Source organism: Vigna unguiculata, chromosome 8, assembly GCF_037176805.1.
Source record: "Vigna unguiculata cultivar grain cowpea cultivar isolate G323 ecotype 2 chromosome 8, ASM3717680v1, whole genome shotgun sequence".
In the NCBI taxonomy this organism is placed as follows: Eukaryota; Viridiplantae; Streptophyta; class Magnoliopsida; order Fabales; family Fabaceae; genus Vigna; species Vigna unguiculata.
The window spans coordinates 12,403,182-12,418,086 of NC_140799.1; the positions used below are offsets into that span (position 1 = coordinate 12,403,182).

General features: G+C 39.3%; 1 protein-coding gene across 1 annotated transcript; it reads right to left on the reverse strand.

Annotated features, from left to right (window-relative positions):
* Positions 1-1,138: 1,138 nt before the first annotated feature.
* On the reverse strand, positions 1,139-3,563 carry LOC114170295 (uncharacterized). Its single transcript, XM_085665873.1, has 5 exons — positions 3,558-3,563; positions 3,349-3,466; positions 2,420-3,234; positions 1,787-2,095; positions 1,139-1,597 (listed from the first exon to the last, which is right to left on the reverse strand). The coding sequence occupies exons 1-5, from the start codon at positions 3,561-3,563 to the stop codon at positions 1,139-1,141; spliced, it is 1,707 nt and encodes a 568-aa protein (XP_085521999.1).
* Positions 3,564-14,905: the final 11,342 nt, after the last annotated feature.

Consider the following 14,905-nt stretch of genomic DNA (forward strand, 5'->3'; position numbering starts at 1 on the left):
CATTGTGCAGGTTCACCAAGTGAGGTGGCAATGCAATCTCGTACGCCACTGGTCCAATTCGCCTAGTAATCTGATATGGAGTGATGAATCGAGGAGTCAACTTCCTCGACTTCAACGCTCTCCCAATACCTGCTGTAGGTGTAACCTTGAGGAACACGTGGTCACCAGCCTCAAACTCGAGTGGCCTCCTCCTCTTATCCGCGTAGGATTTCTGCCGACTCTGAGCTGCACGCATCTGATTCTGTATTACCCTTACCTTCTTAGTAGTCTGTTGTAGGAACTCTGGACCAAGTACCATAGACTCTCCATCCTGTTGCCAACACAAAGGTGTCCAATATCTCCTGCCATACAAGGCCTCGTAAGGTGCCATCCCAATCCTGGAATGGTAGCTATTATTATAAGTGAACTCCACCAGTGGTAGCACATCACACCATGTCCCGAGGTGATCCAGCACACATGTTCTCAATAAGTCCTCCAGAGGCTGTATGGTTCTCTCAGACTAACCATCAGTCTGAGGATGATATGCCGAGCTCATTCTCAATTGAGTGCCCTAGGTATTCTGCAACGACTGCCAGAACCTCGAGATAAATCTCGGATCTCTATCTGATATGATAATCGCAGGCACACCATGTAATCTGACTATTTTCCTGACATACAACTCTGCCAATTTATATAGAGACATCTTCTAATTAATGGGCAAAAAGTGTGCGCACTTCGTCAATCTATCCATTATTACCCATATGGAATCATGTCCCCTCACTGACCTTGGTAGACGCGTAACAAAATCCATGGAAATACTGTCCCATTTCCATTGAGGAATCTCAAGAGGCTCCAACGTACCACCTGGCCTCTGATGCTCGATCTTCGCTTTTTGACACACTAAGCAAGATGCTACATAATCTGCCACATCAGTTTTCATGCTAGTCCACTAGAAAGTCGCCTTCAAGTCCTTATACATCTTAGTCATACTTGGATGTATGCTAAGACGACTCTTGTGCCCTTCATCCAAGAGCATCTTCCTCAATATCCGACTGCTGGGTACACATACCCTATCTCTGAAACGCAGGATACCATCTCTGCCCATCCTGAAGTCTTTTCTCTTCTCTGTGCCCAACTCACTAATAATATGTTGCAATTCCTAATCCTTACCCTGTTCCACCCGAACCTCATCTAGCAACTCATTAGTGATCCTCAACATGCTGCACCGTTTGTGACCTGCCTCCATATCCAATCCCAGATTCATATCTTGCAGCTTCTCAATCAGCTCCAACTCCTTAATCATCACAGCCGACACATGAGCTTTCTTCCTGCTCAGAGCGTCGGCTACGACATTAGCCTTACCAGGGTGGTATAACAACTCAAAGTCGTAATCCTTCAAGTATTCCATCCAGCGCCTCTGCCTCATATTCAATTCCTTCTTATCAAACAAGTATTTTAAACTCTTATGATCACTAAATACCTGAAATTGTGCCCCATACAAGTAGTGCCTCCATGTTTTGAGAGCAAAAACCACCACCGCCAATTCTAAGTTGTGTGTAAGATAGTTTTTCTCATGTACCTTCAGTTGACAAGATGCGTATGCAATAGGCCATTTCTCCTACATCAACACACAACCTAGACCCTGGTACGAAGCATCACAGTACACCTCAAACGTCTTAGTGGTGTCAGGAATAGCTAATATTGGTGCAGTGGTCAATCTCTTCTTCATATCCTCAAAACAGACCTCACACTAGTTTGTCCAAGAGAAAGGCTGGTCCTTTCTAGTGAGTTGAGTCAATGGACTCACCATCTTGGAGAACCCTTCCACAAACCGCCTGTAATAACCCGCCAGACCCAAGAAGCTCCTCACCTCAATAACTGTCTGCGGTCTCTCCCACTTCACCATTGTCTCAATCTTCGTTGGGTTCATCGCTATGCCTTGGGCTGAGATTACATGGCCAAAGAACTGTACCTCATCCAGCCAAAATTCACACTTCGACAACTTCCCATACAGTTTATGCTCTCTGAGAATTCCCAGCACCACTCTCATATGATCTACATGTACATCTAGACTTTCAGAGTATATTAGTATGTCATCAATGAACACGACAACAAACTGATCCAGGTACAGTCAGAATATTCTGTTCATGTAGTCCATGAAAATGGCAGGAGCATTTGTCACTCCGAACGGCATCACCACATACTCGTAATGGCCGTATCGTGACCTAAACGCCGTCTTCTGCACATCCTCCGATTTGACTAAGATCTGATGATATTCAGACCTCAAGTCAATCTTAGAGAACATTGCGGCTCCCCTCAGCTGATCCAACAGATCATCTATCCTCGGCAGTGGATACTTATTCTTTATGGTCAGCTTATTCAACTAACGGTAATCCACACACAACCTCGAACTGCCGTCTTTTTTCTTTACTAAGAGTACCGGTGCCCCCCAAGGTGATGCACTCGGCCGGATGAACTTCTTCTCAAGCAAATCTTCTATTTTCTTCTTCAACTCAGCCAACTCTTCGGGTGCCATCTTATAAGGCGTCATGGATACTGGGCCAGCTCCAGGGATAAGATCGATGGTGAAATCTACATCCCTGCTCGGTGGCAACTCTGGTATTTCATTTGGAAACACATCCGCATACTCTTCCACTACTGGAATCACACTGATCTTCTCGGCGGTGCTATTCTTCTTTGCATGAGCCACTATCATAAAATAGGTGGCTCCAGCTTCTACTTCATTTATCGCCCTCTGAGCCGAGATTAGCTTCAATCCTTCATGTTCTGGGAATACCAAAATGCACCGTCCACAATCATTTATGATGTGATTGTTAGACAGCCAGTCCATCCCCAAGATTACATCCAGTTCCTCCAAAGGCAAGCACACCAAGTTCACCTTGAATCTGTGACCTGCCACTTCCATTGAACACCCAACGTAGATTGAACTGGTAGCCAGTTGACCTGAGGAGGGAGTTGAAACAAGCAACTCACACCCCAAATCGTGTTTCACCAAATTCAATCGCCCCACACACGCATTAGAAATAAAGGAATGTGTTGCCCCGGAATCAAACAACACCAATACTACTTTACCAAACAACACACAAGGTTCAAGGATAAGGTTACTCGATTGTGTAGCCTCGGTGGTGGTCAAGGCAAAGACTCTGCCAGCTGCTCTAACTCGCTCTGCTGGCGATGCTGCTGGTTTCTTCGCGCCAGGACCCTTCTTTTGTGGGAAATTGTTGGCAAAATGTCCTGGTTTGTCGCATATAAAGCACTTCCGATGGCCGCCTGACCCTCTTACTTCGCCTGCCAGCTATGGACAATTCCTCTTCAGGTGGGGTCCGCCACACTGGTAGCAAGTGGAACCCTGAGATGTCTGTGGTCGGCTGTACGGCTTTTTCATCTGCCTAGCCTCCGCGACATTTTTCTGATGTCGGCTCACAATAGGACCAGGGCCCTTCTCTAGGTGCTCAGCACTCTTGGCCTGTTCCACCAAGACTGAGAATTTTCTCTCTCTCAAAGGCGTTACCACCTTCTTCAACTCATGTTTGAGTCCTCGCTCAAACTTCAAGCACCTCCATTCCTCGCCAGATGCTCAAACTTGTTGACATACTCCTACATTGACATATCCCTTTGCTACAGTGCAAGGAACTCTGCCTCCCTGTCCTGTCTAGCTGTATCTGGAAAATATTTCTCCAGGAAACAAGACCTGAAGTTGGCCCATGTCGCCGGCTCCTCTCGAGTCTCCATCTGTTGTTGCATACATGTCCACCAATATTTCGCATCCTCATTCAGCAGATAGGTAGCAAAGAACAACTTCTGCTCATCCTCACAGTTCATCACCCTAAAAATCTTCTCACATTTGCGGAGCCATGCATTCGCTTCATCAGGAGAGGCTTTGCTAATGAACTCTGCTGGCTTGTTGCATAAGAAGTCCTCCACGGTCGGCACCCTGATTGGTGCAATCGCTGTTCTGGGCTGAGCTGCTACGGGTGGCTGCATCGCATCCACCATCCGGTGAATAGCCTCAACGATGTCATCCACACCACTCCTCCTCCTTCTCTTGTTAGCAGCCATAGCCTAGATACGCCACATCACAACTATTATAAATCAATCACTTAGTCAACAAAAACCACACACATCTTTTCAACATTCAACACACAAACATGCAACAAACAACCACATCGATAAGCTCACTCCCCACTAGCCCCAAAATATTTTAAAATTATTTTCAAAAATTTTGCTCTGATACCAATTGTAACATCCCTAAAGAATATTACTAATATTTAATAAATAAATTCCAAAATAAAATGAAGACCACATTTAATATACAACCATTTCCCAAAACACGGCAAATTTAAAACTTTTATTGTACGTGTCATAAACCAGGAGTCCATAATAATAAAACCGAAATAAAATTCAAATGGCTCCCATAAGGTTACAATATTATCTCAAAACCAAAATAAATAACATATATACAAAATTCCCAGATATCCCTCGCTTTGAGTCTAGGCATCTCCTGTCCCACCAGTCAAATCATTTGCTCTCGGAAAACAAATCATTCGATCATCGCCACACACACACAGAAAGGGTGAGCTATGCATAATAAATATATAAGCAAATACATGAAATAAATATGCCACCCATCCCAAAATAACATAATTAAGTATCTCATTATCAAATTACCCAACCATAACCTCATAGTCCTTCATGAGTCATATGCATGAACTAAGTCTTGGGACTCCACTGTGCTCCCACGAAACTAACTCATTCGTGGTCCAACCCTATGAGCCTATCCCGTTCATAGTCTTGCCCTACAGACTCCTCGTCTGTAGTAAAACATCCAAGTCTCAACCTTGGACCCTGGCACGCACGCAATCACCATACTATGGACTCCTCGCCCAATAGTAGCTGACGAGAACATGACAGTTCCTTGCCCATCGTGCGCCCAACACAGGCAATCAGCATACTAAAGACTCCTCGCCCAATAGTAGTCGACGGGAACATAACAGTTCCATGCCCATCATGTGTCCAACCATAAAGCACATCCCCGACCCCTATTGGACTTAGTCCTTCAAGCCCACACACCACAACACATGCATATACTTCCTATACTTAGGGAAAGTAGTCATTTCACCCACACAAGGTCACACAAACAAGAGAAATTCACATAAACTCGCTTAAGCCAGGGACACTCGCCCAAGCTAAGCCCTCAGCTTCGCTTAAGTTAGTTCACCTCGCCTGAGCGAGCTTAAAACAGTGGCTACATCACGTTATCTCGCTTAGGCAAGATCCCCTCGCTTGGACGAGTCACACATTCGCCCAAAATCACACCAAAACCTCGCCTAGATGAGTATTCAACAAAACACACAAGAACACACTTCGAGAACTCGCTTAGGCGAGCCATTCTCGCCTAGGCGAGAGTGTCCATCGCCCAAAACTCACAACCCCTCGCCTGGGCGAGATATCGCGCTCAAAACTCCCAGGCTTCCTCGCGACCTCGCTTAGGCGAGTGTCTCTCGCCTGGGCGAGATACCATGTCGCTCAAGTCTTTTCCCGATCGCCTAGGCGAGAACCACAAACCAGAACCCAAAGTGAGCCTCTACAACTCTCGCTTAGGCGAGATGGACCCGCTTGGGCGAGACTTGCAGAGTTTCGAGCCTGATCACGCACACACTTCGCCAACACATTACCAATACACCAACCAATCGTTACCAGCACAATGTAATGGCAAAAATACATCAGAATCAAGTTTTACAACTGAATAATCATCCCATTTGAATACTAAACTCATTACTTTTCCAAAGTAACTAAGCAAAACCCCAAAACCCATATTCAACTCATGTGAAATCTCAAAGAATTGACAACAACACCAAGATTACCCAATTTCTCAATCACAACCACATGTAATACCCCTAAAATCATACCACATACAAAAACCCAATTTTGCACAAAACGCAGAAACACAAACCATATAAAATACATATAAATTCAGCACCCCTAACCTGAAAATTTGATTGCAATTGGGAAGAAAAGTGGAATTCAAAAAAACGAATTTTGCTTTAGTGTGGGATTAATGGCTATTCAAGCCCCTTAGTTGGGTGATTTTTCAGCACCTAATGGTTACCCTTCTGCTAGGTTTTCTTTGTCTCTTCACATTTAAACCACAACTAATAGTTAGCAAAAATAAAGCTTATTCTCTGCTATCAAGGTTTGAACCCTTGACTTTCCACTCATAAGAACAAAGCATAACCACTATGCCAAATCAGTTTTGATGATACCCTCCAATCAATAATAGTTTACATTATCAATCCCATACTCAGACATATTAAAAAAATTAATAATAAAATAACAATACATAATTGGCATACACAGGACTCGAACCCAAGTCCTCCCACAAAAACCAAGTACTCTCAACCACTTGAGCTAGTACTTCTCCATGTCACATTAAACAATAAATAATGCCATAAAGGCGCTTTCTACTCACATTTATTAATTAATTAATTTCACGGGTCTTACAGGGATTGCTGGTGTTCCTTGAGTTGTGGCTCGGAACGCATCCCTTGAGTTGTGGCTCGGGATAGGGGTTAAAGCACGCGGTATTCCTTGAGTTGTGGCTCAGAATAGCATCTCTTGAGTTGTGGCTCAGGATGGCGGATGAACACGAGGAACCCTTGAATTGTGGCTCAGGTTAGCTGGTGTGAGTGTGCTGGTTGTGGCCAGTACGGATGGGTCCAAATAGATTGCCCTCCTCAGTAGTTGATTGACGAGTTTGGTAGTCTTGGGACGTTACGAGTTATACTCGTATTTGGGAACTCTACCTGGCGTTACGGTGTATGATTCGTAACATGGTTTTCCGCATGTGCTCTATCGGTTGTGGCTGATAGGTGTGACAGCAAATCATCTTGAAGTAATCACTAGAAGATGTAGAACACGAATAACCTGGTGGTGGCCAGGTGATATGAATTAAAAGGGATGGAATTCATTTGGGATGAGTGTGTTGCCGATATATATATATATATATATATATATATATATATATATATATATATATATATATATATATATACATATATATATATATACATATATATATATACATACATATATATATATACATATATATATATATATATATGTGTGTGTGTGTGTGTGTGTGTGTGTGTGTTATATATGTGTGTGCTATTTCATATGCTTTATCTGTTAAGCTCACCCTATCTGCTTGTGATTGGCGATGATCGTGTATGCGGTACACATGAGCAGATGATGTTGATGCATGTGGTTCTGGTGAAGCTTACCTATGTAAAGGGGATAGCTTGGGAGTTTTATCTTTATATATATTTTCTGTTATTGGAAATAAGTTGTAAACTCTTTTGAGACATTTTTGGATTATTCCACTTTTGTAATTATGGATTTTGGTTTTATCAAATTTCCCGCGTTTTGGGAAATGAGGTATTATTAAATGCGACGTTATTATTTATTTTCTTTATTTTTATTAAAAATTAGTAATATCTAGAAGGGATGTTACAATACTTTTGCTGGATTTTGATGAGCAGGCAAGAGTTGTTGCTTACGGGTCTTATTAGAAGCAGCGCTCTTACCAGATTTTGGTGAGTAGGTAAGAGTGGTATTCTTGCTGGGTTTTGGTGAGCAGGCAAGGTAGTTGCTTATAAGACCTAAGAAAAGTAATGCTCTTACTGGGTTTTGGCGAGCAGGTAAGGGATATTACTTTTCTTTCCTGATGCGTTGGTGCGCAAGGGGAGATGTTCTTTCCAAGAAGCGTTGGTGTGCAGGGAAAGGAACTTGTGAACTGGAAGTATTAAGAACAAAAAATGTCTTGGTAGAGTGATGAGGGTGCACACTCATGACTATATCTGAGACAATTTTCTTTCTTAATTCTAAAGGTTTTGGTAAAAGAGAGAAAAGTGATAGGTTGAGTTGTCTCCTATACCTTTCTTGTTAGGTTTGCATTTGTTTTGTGATATGTGTGTGTTATCTGTAGTGGCTGACTACAGAATCAAGGTCAAACTTGATCTGTTGTTTTGCAAGGGTTGGGTAGGACCTTTGAGAAAATATTTTGATGAAGATGCGAGTACGCATAAGGATATCTCGACAGGCAAGGAAAAATAAGTTGGTTTGTTTAAGCCTAAGAAGTGAAGTCGAAACTCAGAAACAACACGTTTGGCGGAGGGATTTTCAAGGATAAGTTCTTGGGGCTAACACTACAAGTTTGGTAAGAGGAATTGAATTTAAAAGTTAGAACAAGGAGAGGTGTCAGCGAATGTTTATGCCGTAGGGTGGAAGAGTTAAATTGATACCACAATTTAACATAAGACTAAGGTCGGGAGGAAAAATGGGGAAACATATGAGTTGAAGGTTGAAATAAAAGGGTAAAGACAAGGAAGGGAGAATTTCAAGATAAAGGTAAGTTGAGGCAGTCATATCTGCATTTTCCCCGGGTGAGCTCAATTTTCGAGGACAACAATTTTATAAGGTGGGGGGAATGTAAGACCCGTAAAATTTAGGTTAAATTACTCTTTTGGTCCCTCTATTTGTCATAAAATTTCAGTTTGGTCGTCAAGTTTTTCGTTGTCTCAATTTGGTCCTCATTTTCTTAAAAATGACTCAATTTGGTCCTCACCGTTAACTTTGACCAGACAGTGTTAAAGTCAACACCACGTGTCAATTTCTAGTTTTTTGAATTTTTGAATTTTTGAATTTTTTTTTAAAATTTTTTTAAAATTTTTTTTATTTTTGACACGTGTCACTTCACAGTTGTGCCACGTGTCAAAGTGACTCAATTTGGTTCTTATATTTGTTTTTAGTTTCAATTTAGTCCCAATTTTTGTAAAAATGAAGCAATATTGTCCCTCCTTAGATTGAGACTCAATTTAATCTTTGTATACAACTTATGATGATATTCTTAATAACATTGACATTTTTATTAAATATTTGTAGAAATATTTTTAAATAAGTTTTTTTAGTTTTATTATTAAACAAAGTTAAACCTCAAACTTAATTTCAAAAATTAACAATTTTGTCATCTAATATAAAGGCATCAAGTGTATCATATTATACAAACTTAGTAAAGATTAAAAATCAAATAACTTGTCACACATAAGTTTAGGAACTAAATTTTAAGTTCAAAACAAAACCAAAGTCTAATATTTTGTGTAGAATTTAAAGTTAATATAAAATATTTATAGAAATATTTAATAAAAATATTAATTTTAGTAAGAATATCACCATAAAATTTATAAAAAAGTAAATTTAGTGTAAATTTAAGGAAGGATAATATTCCTTCATTTTTACAAAAATTGGGAATAAATTGAGACTAAAAACAAATATAGAGACCAAATTGAGTCACTTTGACACGTTGCACAACTGTGAAGTGACACGTGTTAAAAATAAAAAATTAAAAAAAAATTAAAAAAATTCAAGAAAACTAGAAATTGACACGTGACGTTGACTTTAACATCGTCTGGTCAAAGTTAACGGTGAGGACCAAATTGAGTCATTTTTAAGAAAATGAGGACCAAATTGAGTCAACGAAAAACTTGAGGACCAAACTGAAATTTCATGACAAATATAGAGGGACTAAAAGAATAATTTAACCTAAAATTTAAATAAGTAAATAAATAATTATGTAATAAATACGGGTAGTGGAGCCTTTATGGCCTTTAAAGTTAAGGTTTATGACATGGAAAAATACTAGCTCAAATGGTTGAGAGTACTTGGTTGGATTGAGAGAACTTGGGATTGAATCATATGCATGCCATTTAGGCATGATTATTTTAATCATGTAATTTTAGTAATAATATGTTGAGCGTGAAAAGGGATAATATAATCTTATACTTATAGAAACTATCAAGAAACATGAATTAGTTTGATGGTTATGCATGGATTTGGCATTGGCATGGTTAGGGGTTCGATCTTTGGTAGATCCAAATTAAACTTTCTTTTTGCCAAATTTATTTTTTGCATGAAATTAAAGGGACAAAAGAAAATTAGCTGTGAGAGAAACTAAGGAGGCTGAGAAAAGAAGTGTAAAATAGCCATTGAATGATAATTATGCCTAGCTTAATGGCAAATTTCATTTTAGTCATTATGGATATTAAAACTAGGCTTGAAAGTGGGGGGAAAGGGAAATTTAGTGAGAAAGGAGGACTTTAAGGAGACATAACTCTGCTGCACCGAAAAGTGGAGGTTGAGAGTGAATTGGAGAAGAATTTCAGAAGATTAGAAGCAAGTTGGAAGGAGTCAAGGGTTGGATTTTTGGTGCACAAAGACTTGAATAAATTCCAAGACTTAAGCAAAGAAACCAAGCTAGGGGAGCTGGAACTGTACCTTTAATTTTGTATTGTTTGATTGCATAGAATATATGATTATTGGGTGTTAGTAATTTGTCCAAATTGTATGAAAATTCACGTTTCAGGGATTTTTTCTAGAAACTGCCTGGCAAGTGAAGAAATGTCGCCAGGCGACTCATTTGCATTGTGTTATTTTTAGGTTCCTGAAGAGGAACCGCCTGGCGGCATGTCCCTGGCCGCCTTCTTGATTCCCTAAGGAAATTAGTGGTTCAAATGTACTAGAAAGAGCGAATGAATGGGTTTGGGATGAAAATCCCTATAACTGTAAATGAATTTGAGTGAGGATTTGGTGAAATCTGCGATGGAGAAAGACCAAGGAGTGTTGGGGCTTCACAGGTGCAAAGGGAGAATTTCTGGGTTCCTAGAACAGTAGAAATTGCCTGACGGCACCCAATTGGCCGCCAGGCGCCATACCAGTGATGCGTGGTGCTCTGATTCAAGAAAAACGCCGTTTTTTATATTTTTCACGGAACAAGAACCGCCCAATGGTAGTATAGTCCCGCTAGGCACCACCTTCCTCACTTCTGGGCGCTAGGCGCCACCACTTTTCTGGTTTGCGTAGTTTTAGTAAAATTACATTTCCTGGTTCATTAACTGTTCGATTTAGATGAAAGTTTGACAGGTGATCCATAACATGTATTTCTTCACTTTGAACGGTGGAAATTTGATTTGGAGGTCAGTAGCTAGAGATATACGTTAATCAATATTGCTGATTTTGGAGTCTTTAGAATACATGAATAAGATTTTGATAATTTCAAGTAACTTATAATGAAGCATGATTGGGTTATGTGGTAAGTCTCTATCAATTTGAATGTCCCTTTGGGTAGGTCACATGTTGAGAATTGGTTATTGGTGAATGCTTGTGTGTCAATATTAATTTGCATTGGTGCATGAGGTCATGTGCTTAAATTGTTAGAGTGTTGTTGCTTATAATTGTTTGAGTATGCGTTATTCATAAGTTAAAATTGAATTCTAGCATAGTTTAAAAAGGGATATATATATATATATATATATATATATATATATATATGAAATGTGAATGGATTATTTTTACTTGTTTTGGGTGCTGAAAAACCAGTACTGCACAAGTTCTGTTGTAGCGCCTGGCGGTGGTGTTTGATCGCTAGGCGATACTTGTGGAAACAGTAGCATCAGGGGCACGTGTCCCCCGCCAGGTGGTCTGGAAGCCTTTTGCGCCTGGCGACTCGTGTGGAGCGCTGGGCGATTTTTGATGAAGCAAACATTGTGTTTTGCTTGCTTTAGATGTGCGTGGTCTATGAGACTTTGGATGATATCTCAAGGGTCAGATGTTGGAGTATTCCTGGAGTTGTGGCTTAGGATGGAGGGTAACACGAGTATTCTTTGAAGTGGTGGCTCGGAATAGCGAGTGTTCCCACATGTGTTCTACAAGTGGTGGCTTGTAGGTTGGACAACAACGATAGCTTGAGATTATTAACCAAAGACGTAGAACATGGATTACATGGTGGTGGCCATGTGTAATGAGACGAAAGGATGGAGTTTCTTTAATGTGTGTATTTTGTTATATAAATTGTTGCATATGTTTATATTCCTTTAGCTCACTCTATCTACGTGTGTTTGGAGATGATCGTGTACGCGGTACACGGGAGCAGATGATGTTGCAGGTGGTTCTGGTGGAACTTAAAGTCGAAGCGTGGGCTAGTTGGGAAACTTTGTGGCAGCATTTTATCATTTGATGAGTTTTAAGGATTTTATTGTAATCATTTGAATTATAGAACTTGACTTATAAAGAGACTGATTTTTGATAATGTATTGTGTTTATAAAAGTTGGTTTTATCAGTGTAATAAAGATTTAAATTCCCGCGGTTTTTGGGAAACAATTTATAATAAATGAAGTATTATTATTACATTATTATTTTATTATTTAAAATCCGTAATATCTGGGCGGGATGTTATAGTCCCGACTCAATCTAGAAAGACTTGACTCGACCGGGCTCAAGTCAACTCAACTAGACTTAAGTCTAGGTAGACTCAGCTCAACCTTATTGCAAATGGCATCAATACTTTCTTGAACCACAAGAAATTATCCTGAAGTTATCAAACAATGCTGGAGAAATTCTAAATCTCTGAAGATACAATCATATCTCGCGTCATTAACATTAAAGTTGTTCTCAACACAACCTCTATCATAAATGCTATTGAATTCCAGAGATTTCAAAACCTATTCTACCTTGATGGGAAGATATTTATTCTAAGTCTGATATTGTTGAGAGACTATTGTATGGAAAGAATATTTTCTAGAAAATTAGTTCGCAAATCTATCAACTATATATAATTTGTTGTGTCCTCAACCAAAAATTTGGCAACAACTTTACAATAAAACTATATTGCACAAGAAATGATCTCACAGCCATATAACTAAATAGTGCAGATATACCATATACCTCTCACACATTGTATTCCTTACTCTTGTTTGTACTATCAAATCTCTGGGAAAGAAGATGACTCATACTCCATACTCTGCTTTGATAAATCACATCCTGTGGAACCAAGGAATACTCCATACTCATATTCTTATTCTCTTCGATGATGTTAGTAAGCTAGGTTCCATCTAAGCTTGTAATCAACACCATATTATCTCCCAGATATCTAGCTTTAAGAAAATTCATACCTCCAAGGATAAGATTATCATTCAAGGAATCAAGGTGGTCAAAGTTATGTAGACGACCAACAAAACTATGTTTCATTCAATACATTTCTAACTCCTTCGTGATGAATTTGATTCCTTTCCAACTTTTGTTGGCAGATGCTTCATTTTTCACTACTTGAGCGTAGGAGCGTTGTGCATGTTTCATTCTCCACATCGAAGAATACTTCTTATCATTCCCAATTGTTAGGTTACATCCATTTCCTCACTTCCCTTCCTCGCGAGTCTATTAAATCTTGTCATGTTGAAATGTAGCCTAAAATTCCTAATCCATATATTATCCAGTTCTTTCTCCAATGTTGTACCATTCTTAACTTTTAAAAACCTAACGAACCTGAATTTGCATCCTCTCTGGTTCAACTTATGTGATATGGAAACCTTTTGTACAATTCCCCACTTTTTGAAGATCTTCCAAATATCATTTGTCCAAAGTTGATTGGGAAGTTGGTGAAGAAGTATGTGATTCATTGTTATATGTCAGAATAACTAGATTTGGATCCCTTCCCCGCCATATGCATAAGTTGAGCCCTTTTATATGAGAAGATGCAATTGAATGATCAAATCTTTCAGATTCAGTAAGAACTCCATGGCTATATTCTTAACAATTATAAATAGAGGAAAATTTGACCAACAAAAAGAACAATGACAACAACATTCACAACGAAAGAAAAGAGCAAAACATTTACAAATTTACTTTGTCAAAAGTTATGTTTCAGAAAATGGAAAATGATAAATGATTGTAATATTCATCGTAATGAGAAGTTAAACCCTTGTGAACTTAGATTGTACTCTTTTTCTTTGATACTATTTCTCATTTATTTAATTGAGAGTTCTTAATATTAGGAGGAGATTTAGAAGGTTATACTTGAAGAGGTTTATACTTGTAACATGGAAAGGTTAATACTCAAGATACTTAATGAGGTTGATACTTATAACTTGGAAGGGGTTGACACTTGGAATAAATTGATTTGATTAGAGGACCCTCTTAAGCAAAATGTTTAAGGGAGAGCCAGACGTAGCCCAATAGTTTAGGGTGAACTAGTATAAAGTTGTATATTATGTTTGATGTGTTTACTAGCATTTATTTTAGATTATTACACATAAAAACAATGTAGGCTCTATTCAATTCTCCCATTTCTAGAGCCATTTGCACCAATAAGTGGTATCAAAGTTAGGTCATGAGTTCAATTCCAAGAGGGACAATTGCTTATGGGGAGATTTTTACATGTGACATCAATTATCCTATGGAAGAGGCTAGGTGGGTCAAGTCACGATAAAATCGTAGCGCTTAGTCTTTTACGCTCTTAAGTAGAAATAGTTTCACCCAAACTAACGACTATAATTTTGACCTACTAGTAAGTGTTTGATCTAACAAATCTAACTTGATATGGTCTTGATTGAACTAGGCCCAACTTGGTCTTGATCATACTAGAACTAACTTGGGCCTTGCCCAACTCGGCTGAACACGGGACGACTTGACTAAGATGAATGTTGGCTCACCCTAATTTGAATGAATGTAGACTTGCCTCGATTCAGCTCAACCTGAACTCAAACAGACTTGACTCAACATGCACCTAGAGTAGCTTGACTCGATCTAGACCTGGACTGGCTCGACTTGATCCCGGTTTGAGTCAAGTCGACTCGACTTGAACCCGAACAAACTTGGCTTGACCTGCACCTAAGCCAACTTTGCTTAACCTAGGTAAAAGGTAATACAGGTCAATTGAGGCATGGGTCTTCTTGACTTTGACTTGGGTTGGCTTGGTCCAAGCTTTCATTAGTCTGATGTTGCTAAATTGAAATACTTTATCCAAACAATAAAATTAAAATTCATTGAAATTTGAATTACTTTATTCAAAAGAAAATT

What these genes read in the sequence shown, in the direction of transcription:
- LOC114170295 (XM_085665873.1), bottom strand. An exon ending in CCGACCACAGACATCTCAGG is followed by an intron (nt 3,235 to 3,348) that starts GTTCCACTTGCT and finishes GCGACAAACCAG; the next exon opens with GACATTTTGCCAACAATTTC. An exon ending in TGGAAGGGTTCTCCAAGATG is followed by an intron (nt 1,598 to 1,786) that starts GTGAGTCCATTG and finishes GTGTTGATGTAG; the next exon opens with GAGAAATGGCCTATTGCATA.